A 16,938-nucleotide genomic window follows, 5' to 3' on the forward strand; every position below is an offset into this window, starting at 1 on the left:
TTTCCTTTATTAAATGTATATTAATTGATTAAAATACCCTTGTAATTAAATTAGATTATATTTTTCAATTATATTTAATTCAATAATATGTATTAATCACTTTATTAAAATAAGTAAAATTGATTGGCCCACATTTATACATACAATAACACAATAATTACTTTGAATAGAATAACCTAAGCCTATATATATATATATATATATATATATATATATATATATATATATATATATATATATATATATATATATATATAGGCACACACACACAATATTAGTGCAGGCCGCCGGACGACGACCCCTTCTTGTTCTCGCCCAGCCGCTTCTTTTTTTGTTTTTTTTCTTTTTTGAGAATCTTAGACTAAAGAAGAAGGCTCCTGAATCAGCGCAGGAAAAAATCCGCAAGCAGGTGAACTTTACTAACCTGTCGCCGGTTACTTTATCAGGGCTTAGCCGCCTGACTCACTCCGGATAGAAAGATTGAGGGGGTCAGACACGGCGGAGACGACACATTGAATATGGGATTGAGACTACGACTGGAATGGAATTGCTCCGTTGATAGATCCAGATTCGCATCCGCCAATCTAGACATTTTTTTGAAAAACGATGATATTAAACATTTTAAAATGTAGCATTCGGAATTTAAAAAAAAAATTATTTTGAAAAAAAAAAATCGAAATATGAATAATACTCCGGAACGTGGACATTCCAGTGAATGTGGTTATTTTTTAAAAACTAAAAATGATGGTTATTTATTTTTATTTTTTTGAAACTCCATTTATAATGGTTAATTAGATTACTTAATTTCCCAAGATAAAAAACTTACTTGTTTCGTCTTAAGGTTTGAAAAAAGCTCTCAAAATCTGATTGAAGAATCGGAGGAAGTTCAAAATTGGCTGCTTGCACCTTTGTAAAATTGAAATTTGGAGATGAAATAAATGTGTAAATTGTGATTTTTTTTTCTTCCCTCCTATCGAACGCAGTCATTCATTCTTCAGTTTTTTTTTCGCTGCTTGCCTTCTTCACTTTTGTTTCTTTTCTTTAATTATTTTACTATCGTATCCTACAACACAAACAAAGATCGGCCATTTGATTTGGGCTTTGCTTATTTCTATTATTTTATTCCACGATCCACATAACACAACTTCTCGGGCTTATATTTTCAAAATTAAATTGGGTCAAACTTTTTTAAGTTTAGGCTTTTTTTTTTTTTTCTTTTTTTTTTTTTTTTTTTTAAGTTGGTGCACCAGATTTATTTATGTTAGACCTTATAGTAGTTGCACAATAATTATAGCAGTTGCACAATAACAATAAATAAAAAATAAAAAACTTTTCGGAGGGAAATCGAGTAACGACCCGAGACCCCAGAACATCTATCAAGTGCGCCACTAGACATAATAGTGTTCGCGGATCATGTTATGTGTATATGTCCATATTATTTGCCTTCTTAGTATATGAAGAGGTAATAAGGGACTACAAGAGGGTTCTAAACAACCATAGTTTAACCATGGCATTGAGCTTCTCCTATATGGGATCCGTAGGAGGTGTTTTTGGAGCATAGTATGAGCCGTCGATATGATTGACTGCATCATATGCAATGCAATGGGCGGTAAAAAGGTCGCACCATGGATCGTAGTTATGGGTGGGAATATCAAGAATTAACGGGACATACATCTTGAGATTTCATAGTGATTAGGGTTTAGGCCCAAGACTCTTAGGGTTTAGATTATGTCACTTCTGTATCCCTACTTATATGAGGTTGAACCATTACTATTAATCAAGTAATCTATTATATAAAACGGTATCATAGCTCTAGGTTAAAACCCTACTGCTGACCATAACCCGTAGTCGCCTCCCTCCACCTTCGGCGACCTTCAGTAATAGTCATAATAGTCATTGGAGTTTGTCCAATTTTTCCCTTTCTTCAATCTCTTCTCCTCTTTCTCCTCCTAAAGAAAACATTTATCATATAAAAAGTCGTCATAGCATTTGTTGCCTTCTTCGATGTCTTTTAGCGTCGACTACATCGAATACCAGTTCTCTGTTGTTGTTGCATCTAGTCCTAACCGCTAAAGATGTCGTCGCCGCCACTGTCTCAAGATCTAGCCGCCGCCGCTTGTAGATCTACTCACCGTCGTCGCTACCGCCGATGCGTTCAATTCTTGATCTCCGACTCTTCCGCTTTTTATCTTCATATGTGTGTTATGTGTTATGTTTTATGTTTTTGTTTTTTTCCAGTTTAATCGTCTCTCATTGTAGGGGATGTTAATGATTAGGCTTTAGGCCCGAGACTCTTAGGTTTTAGATTAGGTCACTTCAATATATTCTATAACAATATTTATAGTGGCTTATGCCTTGTGTGTAGAGGGTGGTGGGTTGTTATCGTCGGCAGTACTGGAGGTGGAGTATGGAGGAAGAAAATAACGAGAAAGGTAAGGAGGAAGAGAAGGAGAGATTTTAGGAGAGTTTAGAGTGGGTCTCGATACCATGATATGAATCGCTAACAAATATATACTATGAAATTGAGAAATATAATCTAAGCTATATGGTAGATTAACACTATATTCTAGCGTCGTTGCATGTATTTAAATGATCTAATTTAGATCAATATATCAACCGTACCAAAAAATAAAAACCTAAATCTGGTAGAAACACATATCTACGTATATAGTATGAAACTCTTGACATGGAATCAAACACTAGCCACAACATAAACTAACAACCAACAATAGTCAACACACTTGTTACACAATAGTTATCTCGATCGATTCACAAGAACTTGAAGAAGCTGGTTGAATCCTGCAGGCATAAGAAAAATTACAAGTGGATATCAGACTTTTTGGTAATGCGTGCCACTTATCAATGTACGCCATCGAGTTCATGTCTAAGTTAGGGAGTTTGCGCGCTTCTAAGATCTCCATGATCTTTTTTGATTTACCAAGTAGCAGGGCTGCTGTTCGGATGCTCTCTTCCCTTTTCTCTATTGCATCCGCATGGCACCTTAGAGTTATGACACGAGGTAAGTTGGTAAAGCAAGCGCACATCAGATCTGCAATTATGGTTGATATAAATTCAAAAAGTTCCTCATCTGTTGGCCAATTTTCTTGCTCATTGCAGTGAAGCAGTATGGTTTGACTGATTCTGTACATTGAATTTGCAGCAATGAAGTTACGAAGTGAATGATCCGGACTTCCATCTTTGCTTCTCTTGAACTGTATCACAGTATTTACTGCTTCATCACCCAACCATTCAAGAATTTTCTGTGACGTTTCTCCTTTACAAGCCTTCTTTTGTAGATCAATTTGTAGCCACGTGCAGTATACTTCAACATCCGTCCACACATGTCTAGCTGCTTTTCTTGCTTTTACCAATTCACCATTTGTGTTGAGGCTTTCTTCAATATGTCTTACAAATTCGATGCCTTCACTCATACTGGCAAGTAACCTCTTGGCTTGGCGGTTTTCAATGTTGGGAAGGGAAAGGGCAATGGCTGTTAATGTTACTGCTACTAGGCTCCAGCAGTTCTGGATTTCTTCTGGATGTAAAGGTGGGACTTGATCATTGTCGAACTCTAATACTCCATTGAATCCTGTAGATTTCTTGAGAAGCTTCAGCAGATTCATTGGCTCTTTCTCTTCAGACTCATGAAGAATTCGAGTTATAGAGTTGAACGACTTTCTTAGTATTTTCTTTGAAAGCTTGGCCTCCGCTTCAGTTTGTAGGACATAACCAGTATATTCTTCCGTATGTGGTATCACATTGCTATTAGATGCATTTGGTTCTTGTTTAAACCTTTTCAACAATGACTTGCAGAAATAGCAACAGCAAGAGAATAGGATCAGAAAAGATCTGGGAATAAGACATATTGTTTTACATATAATCACAATCATTATCTGAAGCGCTATACAAAAGTTCAAAATCATGTTTTTGAAGTTGTGGAGAAGCTTCTTGGAATGACGGCCTGGGATACCTGAACCCACATGATTGCGTTTCCAAAGATGAAGTATTTGGGTCCAATATTTCTCTACTCTGAACACGTTTAGATGGTTCTTGGTCCATTTCCCGGATAGGTCGAAATGACTGATGGAAGTCAAACATCTTAGAATAGGTGCAATACTGCCTACTATTGTCCCAACTGTTTGCATGATAATAATAAATTTCATTGACCACTTGTATTCTGATTTCTCATAATAGCCAGACCTGCTGTGAGCATATGTAAAGGAAATCCATCCACCATGCACGAATAAAAAAAACAAACTGCAAGCAAGGCATAAGCATGTAACCCCAAAAGCAGAAGAAACTGGTGAACAAGCAATTGCAAATTGGGGGTTACTAGTCTCTGCCATCATCCAATACTTTTTAACATAACGTTTGAGTCGCTTGTTAGAGAAGTTTATCTCATGATGATTTGAAACCATTCTATGCAATTCCTTGTAGCGGTGTTGTAAAATTTTTCTAGATGCTGGAATTGTCAAAGCTATCGAAAAGGGCCATGGAAGGGAACATATTAACATAATCATTGGTAGCACATATATCAGCTCTTCTTTTGCAGTAGCATACTGGATCCAAACATTTACAGTGATGGTGATTATGAGGATACCAAAGGCTACCATATTCGTTAGAAGTTCAGTGTCATTCATAAGCCCTAAAGAAGGGAGAGAGTTACCTAACATGACGATAAAGAAAATAATGCTGATAGTCTTATTCACAGACATGTCGGTGTTTAGGTCCACTGGTAGCTTCATTGCAATTGCTATCAGAGTGAGGGAAGCAGCATTGATTGTGAAAAATCTGCATGGAAACCAGAGTTTCCATTTTACAAAGGCTGTTAAGGCATCAGCTGCCATTGCAAGAGTACAAATTAGAGATGCTAGAAAAACATACAATCCCACCCAAGGTATGGCGTCCTCAGGATATATCGGCTGTGTCATCTTGCTAGACTGGTGAATGGAGAAATAAAGATTTAGCTTGATCTAGTACGTACAACAAGATGCTAACAGATGCTTGATATATATAAGTTCCATGAATCCATGATCAAAACTTTTAGTTTAGAATACAACGTGTTTATGGTATGTTCCACTTCCACCCGCTTTCCTTCTCAGTTATGGGAAATTATATATTGCTGCATGTGAGAAAGTGATTGGAATTAAGTTCCAAAAGATACCATTACAACGTATTTGTTAATGTTATATATCCCACTATCCCACCAAAAGTTTCAAATGGGACAATAAAAAATATTTTCACGCCTACACATCCACTTTATATCCAAAAGCCGACATTTCTAATCTTTATTTTACTTTGACTAAATACCTTGATCCACTGGCATCTGTTCACATTTTTTTCACAGGCCTAAAGACCACCATGATTTCCACATGTCCATTTTTTTTCCTATTAAAAATTCCACGTGCTTTCTTTCTCAAGTTGTGGGCAATTATTGGTGCTGTAATTATTATAAATTAAACTAGGAGCTCTTCAAATCATTTTTTGAAATAATTTCCATTGGAGTGTTGGGCCCTCTGGTATGCTTAGGACGGAGGCCATCGTGGTCTACGTGACAACGAAAAAATTTCGTGCACACCATCCCGACCACTCTTCGTCGAGCGTGGTTGTGCTTCCTGGTGTTGCCAACGATAAACATAAACGCCCTATTCATATCTCGTTTTCCTTTCTTGACCGTTGTAACGAACGATCGAGTTTCAATATCTGGATTTAGTCTTAAAAAGTTTACATTTTTTGTCCCTATTACGTTGGGCGTAACATGGAGTACGATGGGCATAACATGGAGTACGTTGGGCGTACTCCCTTAAGTTGGACACGGGGGTTGGTGGCGTATGCTGGGCATACCCATACGTACGCCGGACGTATGTAAGCAGACCAAAAACCCTAATTTTTAGGGTTTGGCCCTTATTTAAGTGCCATTATGGATCGTGAGGCTGCCCTCTCATCGGCCTCCTTCCCTCTAAAGACTGCCCACGAAACCCTAGCATTTTTTTGTGTGTTTTTGAGCTTTGGTAGTAAACTTTTTGTCTTTTTGTGCATTGTGAAGAAGTAGGAGCTTGGTAATCAAGCATTGGTTGGAGTGGAGCTTGAAGATCCAGAATCTTCATCATCTTGGCAAGTCTTAGAAGGTATAAATTTTCAACCTTGTTGATTCATCTCTTAGATCTGGATCTTCAAGCTCCATACCAGTACGTCCCTTGAGTTGTTTGTTGTGAGTATAAGCTACTCCAGAAGCTTAGGATGGTAGATCTTAGTGTTTCTGAGGCCCCTTGTGCATAAAAATGGTAGTTTTATGGGTTTAACTCAACCATGCAAGGGTTGATGTTCATTTCAGGAGGTTAGGGTGTTAAAATTGGGTTTTGGATCTTATTAAGCCATGCATAAGCTTAAAGCTCCTGACTTTATGGATTAAGACCTTGTTTTGGAGTAGATTTGAAGTTTGGACGAAGGATCTTAAGGTATTAAGCCATCCATAGGAGGATTAGTTCACATACCAGTACGTCCGGCGTACTTCTATGTATGTTGCGCGTACTGGGTTCGAACCTCGTATTCTAGTCAGTGTGAGTACGCAGGGCGTACCAGTTGGGTACGCTCAACGTACTCCCGATTGTGGGTTTAGAAGGTTTTGGTCCATTTTGGGCTTCGGGTGCTTTTGGGTTTGGGCCACGGTTATTTGGGGCAATTAAGGGGAAGGGTAAAATATCCTTTTACCTTAGAAGTCGGGTTTAATGAATTAGATTAATGGTTATGGTTTATGAACTAATTATTAGTTAGGGTATTATTTGATTGATTAGCGCGGGGATTCTATGATTTAGCACCCCGAGCACTATTTGTTCATTAGCGGAGGGAGGTGAGTTTGCTCACTATACTGTAGGATATTAGGGTTGTATGTTCTTGTTGTCTTTGTGAAGCATGATGCATGCATGTATGCCTGTTTGTTGTATATATGTGGGGTGAAATAGACCAGTGGGTGAAATAGACCTGGGGGGGTGAAATAGACCCAGTACAGCCTTAAGCTGACATGTGAGTTGAAATAGAATCGGGGGTGAAATAGACCCGATATAGCCTTGAGCTTCTATATATGTATGGTATGCGGTATTTTGGGGAACTCACTAAGTTTTGTGCTTACAGTTTTTAGTTTATGTTTCAGGTACTTTCGGTTCGAAGGGGAAGAGGTCGATATGATCGCATTGCACACACCATGATTTTCCGCCTTATTTGATCCTAATGTATTTTTGGATGATTGTTGACATACTCTAATTTCCCTTATGATTTTTATAAACATGTTAGCTTAATGGTGTGATTAACACAAAAATGAAATTTTTGATCATAAATTTTTGGGACGTCACAAGTTGGTATCAGAGCCTTGGTTTGAGGGATACGGGAATACTCTCGAGTGTCTGAACTCAAACTGTGGGGCGTACACTCAGCTACGCTGGGCGTACTCGATGAATCCTGGTCGTGACCAAAACTAGGTATGTGGGGCGTAACCTGGCTCACTCCAAAACTTATTTTATGGCTTAACCACCTAAGCACTTTGCACCCAAACTTCAGAGAACCTCAAAATAAAGCTCTTAATGCATAAGGTCGGCACCTTTATGCATTTGCATGACTTAACGGGACCCCACAACCATCTTAATCCATAAAGACCCATTCTAACCCAACTAGAACATGCATGTACCAAAAGCAATGATCAAGATACCATTTTTACGAACTTCTAAACTCTGAAAGGGCAAGATCTAGCAATCTTAGCTCCTGGAGTGGCTTAAACTCACAAGGAGGACTCAAAACCCATAAATAAGCACAAATCTAGCCCTAAACTCATAAAACATAACAAGAAGCTAAGGTATGAACTTGGTACCTTAAATAAGCTGGAAATGAAGTCAAGAGTCTGGATCTATAAGTCTTCCTTTGAACCACAAGCTAGCACCAAACACCTTTTCCTTGAAAATGAGCAAAGGCACACCAAAGTGCACACTTAGATCTCACAAACACTCAATGAGAGGTTAGGGTTTCCGAAATGAGGCTAGAAGTCAATGGAGGCTGAGAAATGAAAGAGCCTAGAGCTCACAAGGATGCTTAAATAGTGCCCAAACCCTAAAAATTAGGATTTGGCACTTTGCTCATTACGTTGGGCTTACCCCCTGCTTACGCTTGGTGTACTCACGTAGGCACGTGCCCCTTACCATGCACGCATGGGACTGCTTTGCCATTCTTTTCCATTAGGGGCCATTTCTGCCAATAATTTCAAATTGCCATAACTTCCTCATCGTAGGTCCATTTCCAACGAACATTATATCCACGGAAAGGTGGAGAGAAGCCCTAGGCTTCTAACAATACACATAGCCTTAAAACTTCCCGAACAAAACCCAAAATTCATAAAGGACCGGGTTATCAAATTACGATTATACCCTTGGGCTCCAAAAACACCATCGAACACTTGGATCACTTAAACAAGAACACCCACATCCGAAAAGGGCTAAATCCTTTTTCCCCCAAGGCCCTAAGCCTCATGACAACTACTTATTGGGCCGCAACCCCGAATAATGAAGCAAATCCAAAACCAAGTGTTACAAACCTTCTGTCTGAGAACTTGTTTGATGATATCCTAAGAATACATGTAGTTTTATGGGTCAACACAAGGTTGGTGAGAGTTACAGGTTTTCTGCGGTTAGCAGTAATACTTTTAAAAAGTCTAAAAAGTATTTTCTTTGTAAGTATAACAATACTTAAAACAATGTTTGTAAAGAGTCTTTGAATAACTTTTGAAAAATCAAAATGTATATTTGCATAAGTAAATCCATACTTAAAATAGTTTTGAAAGAAATCAAACCCATGTTTTTGTAGTAAGAGATAAGGATTCTAGTTAATTTTTGTAGTGAATCCTATAACCAAAGTATGTGACGAGATGTAAGCCATACAACACTTCATTGGACGTGATAAGTAAAGGTTTAAGATATTTATACAAATAAAGTAGTACGGTTTAAGTTTTATGGGTAAACGGATAAATGGATATAGTTATCTACCAGGGTTGTAGTTAGCAACCGCAGATACGGATAAACGGATATAGTTATCAGCCAGGATTGTAGTTAGCAACGATAGATATGGATATACGGATAAAGTTGTTTTAAAATAAGTATAAGCGTAACAGTGTATGATATTCATTTAAATAGGTGATAAATCTTATGAGAGTGTACACTAATACATGTAAGAACCTAGGATACAAGTTTCATAGCTTGTATATGTGTATATATATATACATATATACATATATATATATATATATATATATATATATATATATATATATATATATATATATAATGTTGAAAACTATGGAGTTAATAACCGATTACGACACAAGTGTTATGAGAAGCTTTTTATACATAAAAAGTCATAGCACTTTGTAGTAGAAAGATATATCATTTTTATTAGTTGTAATATAATCATAACAACCATAATCTATCTATATGACATATGATAACTAATTTATTTGCATATGAGGTGTTATCTAACAAAATAACATATATAAACTAAATATGAATTTGTAAGTGTTTTTCATAAACCAAATAAGGTATAGCACATGTATTCTAGCTTTTTACACATAAAAAGTCATAGCACTTTGTAGTAGAAAGATATATCATTTTTATTAGTTGTAATATAATCATAACAACTATAATATATCTATATGACAGATAATAATTAGTTTGTTTTCATATGAGGTGTTATTTAACAGAATAACAAGTATAAACTAGTTATAAATTTGTAAGTGTTTTTCATAAACCAAATAAATTATAGCACATGTATCCCCCCCCCCCTGAAATATGTAAAAGCGTTAAAATAAGGCTGTAACACTCACCTTCATGTGTGAATGTGGTTTAGATTCGTTGGAGTGATGATTTTCGTGAGAAACCGCTACTTGACGTGTTTCAAAAGCGAACCGTCGAGACTATTTTGTTATCTAATTAACCAACAAGAAAGTTTTGGTATAGATTAATAAGTGTGGATCTGGTTTGTTAAAATAAATAACTAGAATAGGACTGATTTTGTTAACCATTTCCAAGTGAGGGACTGAAATGGTTTATGTAAATCAAAGTTTGAATGGTTAGGACTTATTTTTGAAACATTTGTCATGGGAGGGGGTTAGGAATTAATTTGGAATGGAGCTTTGAGATATATTCTTCTTCCTTCTATTTAAGTGCACAGGAAAAAGGAATAAATAAAAAAATGTCTCCGTTGTTCATAGATCTAAAGAAATAACGAGGAATAAAAAGGAAACGATGGTGGTGATTTATACTTACCGCGACAGCAACCAACAACAACACAGTAGCAGCAACATGGGCAATAGGAGGTGGAGTTGCAATGGCAGTCTCTTGTTGTCCTTGTTCTTCAATTGTAAATGATGGGAAGGAGGAGGGGGAAGGGATGTAGTAGCTGGAGGGATGTCTGGAAGGTGCTTGATCGACCCAAAATAGTAGGAATAAGGGTGATGAAGGGGTGGTTCGGTGGTTTCTTGGTGGTGTTGAAGAAGGAGGTTAGTAGGTGGTGATTGTTAGATGATTACTCTAAACTAAGAGAGATAAAAAAGAACGAGGGAGAAAGTGATGTTGAGAGGTTGTTATGGTTGTTGATTGGTGTGAAAAATGAGGATGTAAGGGCTTCCTTTTATAGCATCCAAGCAAGTAAGGCCATCTATTGCACGTGCCTTTGGTTATTCAGACACTCAGAGACAGCCATGCCTTGTACTTTTGAAAAAATGTGCACTCCAACTTCAAGGACAAGGTAAGGTGGTGATGGGGAAGAGTTCTGGACACGTGTATTCATGTGAATGTGAATGGTAGTCTTTAAAGGTCCAAGTCAGGTCTTAATCATGAGTGGAAAACCTCCGGGATTTGTGTTGAGTGGGAGAAGGGTGATTTGGATGCGAAAAAATTATTGGATGAGAAAGTGTAGTCAGTTAAGGGTTGTTGCGATTGGATGTGATTGGGTGCGATTGGATGTGAACGATCGCAAGCCATCATTATAGGATGCAATTGTGAACCTCAAAGGTCATTTGATGCGAATAAGGATGCAAACAACCTCGATGTAGATGCGAAGGCTATATGGATGCGGATATGATATTGGTTGTGATTGGATGCGACTGACTACGAATCAGTTGCAAGCCATCGTAACAACTGATAGACTCGATACAAATGCGAACTATTTGGATTCGAGGCTATATGGATGCGAAATTTGTCTATATGGATGCGAAAGTTACTCAGTTTCTGACGGATTACTTGGTTCCAATGGGATGTTTGAGATTTTTTTCACAATTGGAAATAACATATCATTTTATATCATATTTTAGTCGTAATATCACTATATATTTATAAAAATATGCATCAATACTCGATAATTTTCACCTTAGTTAGGTTTCATATCAAGTCAGGAAAAACATTAGGTACAAAGTAGACTCAATTTCTAAACTTTGAGAGTTTACGGATCCTAATTCTGAATCCTGATGATTTTCCTAGAATTTTTCTAACAGAGGGACAAAATCGACATTCTAGATTAATTTTCCTATTTTGTCTTTCAAATATATATATATATATATATATATATATATATATATATATATATGACTTTACCACTTTGTAGTATTTCAAAGACCAAATTTATTTCATGCATATATATATATATATATATATATATATATATATATATATATATGTTTAAATACATATGCATATGAGTTATAAAGATTATAACATAGAAAATATACATGTACTTATGATCACTACTTTGAAACGTACCTCTTTATAAAAGCGAGTACATTACACTTTTACATATATACCAAGCATATTCAGCTTTTATAAACTTTACACAATTCATTATGCTTAGTGACTTATCCATATATAAGTTAGGGATGAGAGTTATTCATATACCTTATTTAAGGGCTTTACAGTGAGACACTATTCATTAGCTAAGTCTAAACACTTAGCATACCAACACTACTATAACTGTTAATCTTCAGAGTGAGATACGTATGTATAGATCTATATGGGGTTGACATCCCCATCCGCGGTTGCTAGCTACAACCTCGACCGATCAATCGAAGCAGGTGATAAGTGTCTACTATCGTCACTACAACGTATAATGAAGCGTTGTAGGGGGTACATTCAGTCACATAGCTCGGTTATAGGACTCGCTATAAACATTAACTAGAATCTCTCTCTCTCTCTCTCTCTCTCTTTTTCTCTCTCTCTTACTACAAAACCATGGATTTGGTTTTCTCTCAAAACAGTTTTAAGTATGGATTTACGTATGGTTTGTCTCGCTACCATAACAGTTTTAAGTATGGATTTACTTATGGTTTCTCTTACTACAAACCATGGTCTTGGTTGCTTTCAAAACTATTTTAAGTAAGGATTTACTTATGCAAAAATACATTGTGTTTTTCAAAGCTTATTCAAAGACTCTTTACAAAAACTGCTTTAAGTATGGTTATACTTACAAAGAAAATACTCTTACTTGTTTTAAAAGTATTATTGTTGTTAGTAGGAAACATGTAACTCTCACAACCTTGTGTTGACCCTAAAAACTACATGTATTCTCAGGGAATCACTCATCAGATATTCAAGACGGATTGTATTACAGGTGACATAGTTTACTAGTTGTTGTATTATCTACCTATTTGTTAGGGAAATTCATGTACTATTATTATTTGTAAGAACCTTGTATTCAAACATCAAGATGGAATATAAATGTTATTTTGTTTATTGTTGTACTTGTGCTATATATTCAGTTTACATGTGATCCATGAACTTATTCGCACAGCCCGACATGTTCCGCCGCCTCGGCCGGGGGTGTGACAGATTGGTATCATAGCTAAATTGGCTATAGGTAACTACAACTATAGCAACAAGCTCCTAATAAAAGTATTATTATTAATTACACTAATTCTTGGCTACCTACAGTACGGGGAATCTGGTTTGAAGGGTCGCATAGGTTGTTGGATTTTAGAACAGCTTAATTTCCAAAATGGTCTTGTCCTCCGGTGTTTCCTGTCTGGCCCTCGTCCGTACTTGGTAGTCTTGGAGTACAAAAAAAACTAATAATAATATTGCAAACCCCTACAACAATAATATATAAGAGTTAAATATATACTATGACTCGCGATGAGAACACTATTCTAACATACCTTCAACTAAAACTACCAAGTCAACCCTTTAGGTCAAACGCCTCCATTAAGGGTAGTATTGTACATAGGTCATACCACAAATAAACCTGGAATGTACGCCTATGTTATTTATGGTCAGGCCGGTTCACAACCAACCTTGATCAAGGAGTTTGAAAGACTACAATGGTTGAAAGTTTTAGAGATTAAAGGATGTTCTCAAGATTCGTTGTAGAAACCTTATGTCAACCCCAAAGCAACGTATACATTTTAAATACTTAAAAATATGGGATAACGTTGATATTTTCCTAGTTCACCTAAATCTGAAGAAGAATAGAGAACCAATAGCTCTGCTACCGTCGTAGCAGAGAAACCCATAGTTCCCACTCAATCATTCAGTAGTCTCCAAACTTCTCTGTCTATCATTTGAAATCGGTAGGATTTCAATTCTCTCTCTATAATTTGGAAATTTGTAGGTTTTTTGGAATCAATCACTCTCTATAATTTGGAAATCTGTAGGATTTATGGAATCAATCATTCTCTATAATTTGGAACCTTACCGTGAAAGGATCAATCACTCTCCTTATAGTGTTCATTCAAGAAGGAGAAGTTGTCAAGGAATCTTGGAGTGTCATTTGGCTTCAAGAATTTGCATATAGTTGACCTTGAGGAGCTTCTGGAGGTATAAAGCTTGGACCTTTCCATCTTAATATCTAGATCTAGCTAGGGTTTTCTAGTTTTGACCCTTTGGTTGATTTTGGACCTCCACTTGTGAGTTAAGCAACTCCAGAGGATGGAGATGACAGATCTGAGGTCCCTTGGTCCTTTTTCAACATAAAAATGGAGTCTTGGTGGGTGTTTTGACCTCATGCATGGGTTAAGAACCTTAGAAAGGTCTTAATGGGGGTGTTGGGAACATATAAGTCATGCAAAGGCATAAAGTTGCGAACTTTATGCCCTAGGTCGTCTTAATAAACGTAGATCTGACTTTTGGATGTAAAAGAATCGAGTATTAAGCACTTAATGGAAAAAGTGCTTAATCTGTTAGTACGCTGAGCGTAACCCAGTGTACGCTACGCGTAAGTCCCAGAGCCCCAGTACGTTGCGCGTACCAGGGTGGTATGCTAAGCGTACGCATCAGATGGGCTTGGATCTGTTTTAGGCCTTTGATCTGTTGGGCCTCATTTGGTTAGTGGACTTGGTTGCATACTGAGAATAGTGGGCCATTTTATCTGTATTGGGCCATTGGTGTTATGGTAGGGTCTTAATGGTAGGGTCTTGGGGTTTGGGTTTCCCTTTGATCAAGTGAGGTCCTAACATTGGTTAATGTTATTATTCAGCGTGGGTGTTTGCGGACAGTTAGGAGAGCAGCTTTCGGATTCGGACAGAGGTGAGTCTTCTCACCATACCAATGGGTCTAAGGCACCAAGGCCGACCCATTTTATGTGATTCAGATTGTTGATTGAATAGGCGATATGATTGTATGACATTTGCATGGAAGACCATGTGGGGGTTCCCGTGGCATGAGGTATAAGACCTTGGAGGGTTTCCATGGCGTCCTAGTATATCTGCTTGTATAGTTTGTGTTATGTCTTGTTTGGTAGGAAGATCTTGTGGGGGTTCCCAAGGCAGGAAGACCTTGTGGGGGTTCCCAAGGAAGGAAGATCTTGTGGGGGTTCCCAAGGCAGTAAGACCATGTGGGGGTTCCCATGGCAGATAAGACCACGTGGGGATTACCGTGGCATTAGGTGTAAGACCCTGGAGGGTTTCTAGGGCTTCCTTATATGTTGTATACATGGCTTATGTGATATGTGTTGCTTTATAGCTAATTTGTTATGTGTTATGTGGTTTTTGTGTGGGGTATGCTCTGGGGGACTCACTAAGCATTAGCTTACAGTTTGTGGATTTGTTTTAGGTACATCTGAGCCCAAGGCCAAGGGCAAGGCGTGATGGCGCGGCGTGCACTCTCTCACCGACATTATATGGGACCCTCTGATATTTTGGAAATAAAGTTGTAATTGATATGGTTTTGAAAACAATTGTACCTGGTTTTGTGAATGATGAACATGCATTTCGGATAATTAAAAATGAAAAATTTTCTTTGAAAAATTGGGTCGTTACAATGTGCCAATATATATCATCTCGGATCGAGATAGTAGATTTACTTCCAGATTTTGGCAATCATTGTAGAGGCCTCTAGAACCAAACTCGATGTGAGTACTGCATATCATCCACAGACGGATTACTAGAGCAAAAGAAAGATACAAACTTTGGAAGACATGCTCCGCACTTGTGTGATAGACTTCGATAATGCATGGGATACTCACTCGCCCTCTAGTTGAGTGTTCATATAACAATAGTTATCACACTAGCATAAAGGACGCTCCATTCGAGGCCTTATACATACACAGATGTCGTATATATGTTTAAAGACCGCACTTATTTCATGCATGTATATATATATGTTTAAATGCATATGCATATCAGTTATCAAGATTATAACATAGAACATATACATGTACTTAGGATCACTACTTTGAAACGTACCTCTTTATAAAATCGAGTACATTACACTTTGACATATATACCAAGCATACTCGGCTTTTATAAACTTTATACAATTCATTATGCCTAGTGACTTATCCACATATAAGTTAGGGCTGAGAGCTATTCATATACCTCAGTTAAGGGATTTACATTGAGACATTATTTATTAGCTAAGTCTAAACACTTAGCATACCCACACTACTATAACCGTTAATCTTCTGAGCGAGATACATATGTATAGATCTATATGGGGTTGATGTAACGTCCGGAAAATAAGACCCAAAAATTTCATTTTTGATTTAATAAAACATTAATTCAAACATTTTCATACAACCCCAAAATATCAAAGTATGTCACTACATCGAAACATATCAGAGTAAATCTCAAAATGCGGAAAAATGTGGTGTGTGCTCTGCAATCATCTCGGGCTCTTACCTTTTGATCCTGAAGTACCTGAAACATAAACTGAAAACCGTAAGCACAAAGATTAGTGAGTTCCCCATAATACTACATATCATACATAAACAAATACATAATATCCCCCTCCCAATGAGTGTATCGGGCCCCACCCACACTCGCATAATGGGCCCCACCCACTGAGTATAATGGGGCCCGCCCAAACTCGCATATCGGGCCCTGCCCACTGAGTATAACGGTCCCCATCCAAACTCGTATAACGGGCCCCGCCCAACATACAAATCATATAAGAATATACACATACAAGAGTCACACAAACATCTAGTATCCGAGCATAACTGATCATGGGCCGGCATTCCCGCTAAACATGGTGGGGAAACTCACCTCACACTGCTGAATTTCACTGAAAAATCTATGGCTGCTGACCTGCTAAAATCCCCGCGCTATCACAAAATAACATCCAATTAATATTTGGATTCCCACTCACACTAAGAGTCCAAACTAGGTAAAAGTCCTTTTTACCCTTTCCCTAACATGTCCCAAAGCCAAGGCCCAATCCACTTGTCCCAAAGCCCAAATTCCAAAATAATCACCCAAGGCCCCATTATGGCCCAATTTTCCAAATTAGGCCTAAACCCCTTTCATGGGCCTTCAACCAAAGAGTCCAATAAAATATCAACAACCCAACAAGATAATTCTGATAGCCCAACAAGGCGCAAGACATCAAAAGCCCAACATAGCCCAATACCGACAAGCCCACTACTGAGTACGCAAGGCGTACTCAGCTCGTACGCTCAGCATACTCGCTTAAGGTCTTG

The 16,938-nt window shown here is 37.6% G+C and overlaps 1 protein-coding gene across 1 annotated transcript; it reads right to left on the minus strand.

The window, feature by feature from the left end:
- Window positions 1-2,660: 2,660 nt before the first annotated feature.
- Window positions 2,661-5,063, minus strand: LOC145149782 (uncharacterized). Its single transcript, XM_079075233.1, has 2 exons — window positions 4,885-5,063; window positions 2,661-4,791 (listed from the first exon to the last, which is right to left on the minus strand). Exons 1-2 carry the CDS (start codon window positions 4,929-4,931, stop codon window positions 2,745-2,747), a joined length of 2,094 nt encoding a protein of 697 aa, XP_078931359.1. The 5' UTR covers window positions 4,932-5,063; the 3' UTR covers window positions 2,661-2,744.
- Between the last annotated feature and the right edge of the window lie 11,875 nt (window positions 5,064-16,938).

The sequence above is a fragment of the Lactuca virosa genome, chromosome 1 (genome assembly GCF_052849685.1).
Source record: "Lactuca virosa cultivar CGN04683 chromosome 1, Lactuca_virosa_CGN04683_v6, whole genome shotgun sequence".
NCBI lineage: Eukaryota > Viridiplantae > Streptophyta > Magnoliopsida > Asterales > Asteraceae > Lactuca > Lactuca virosa.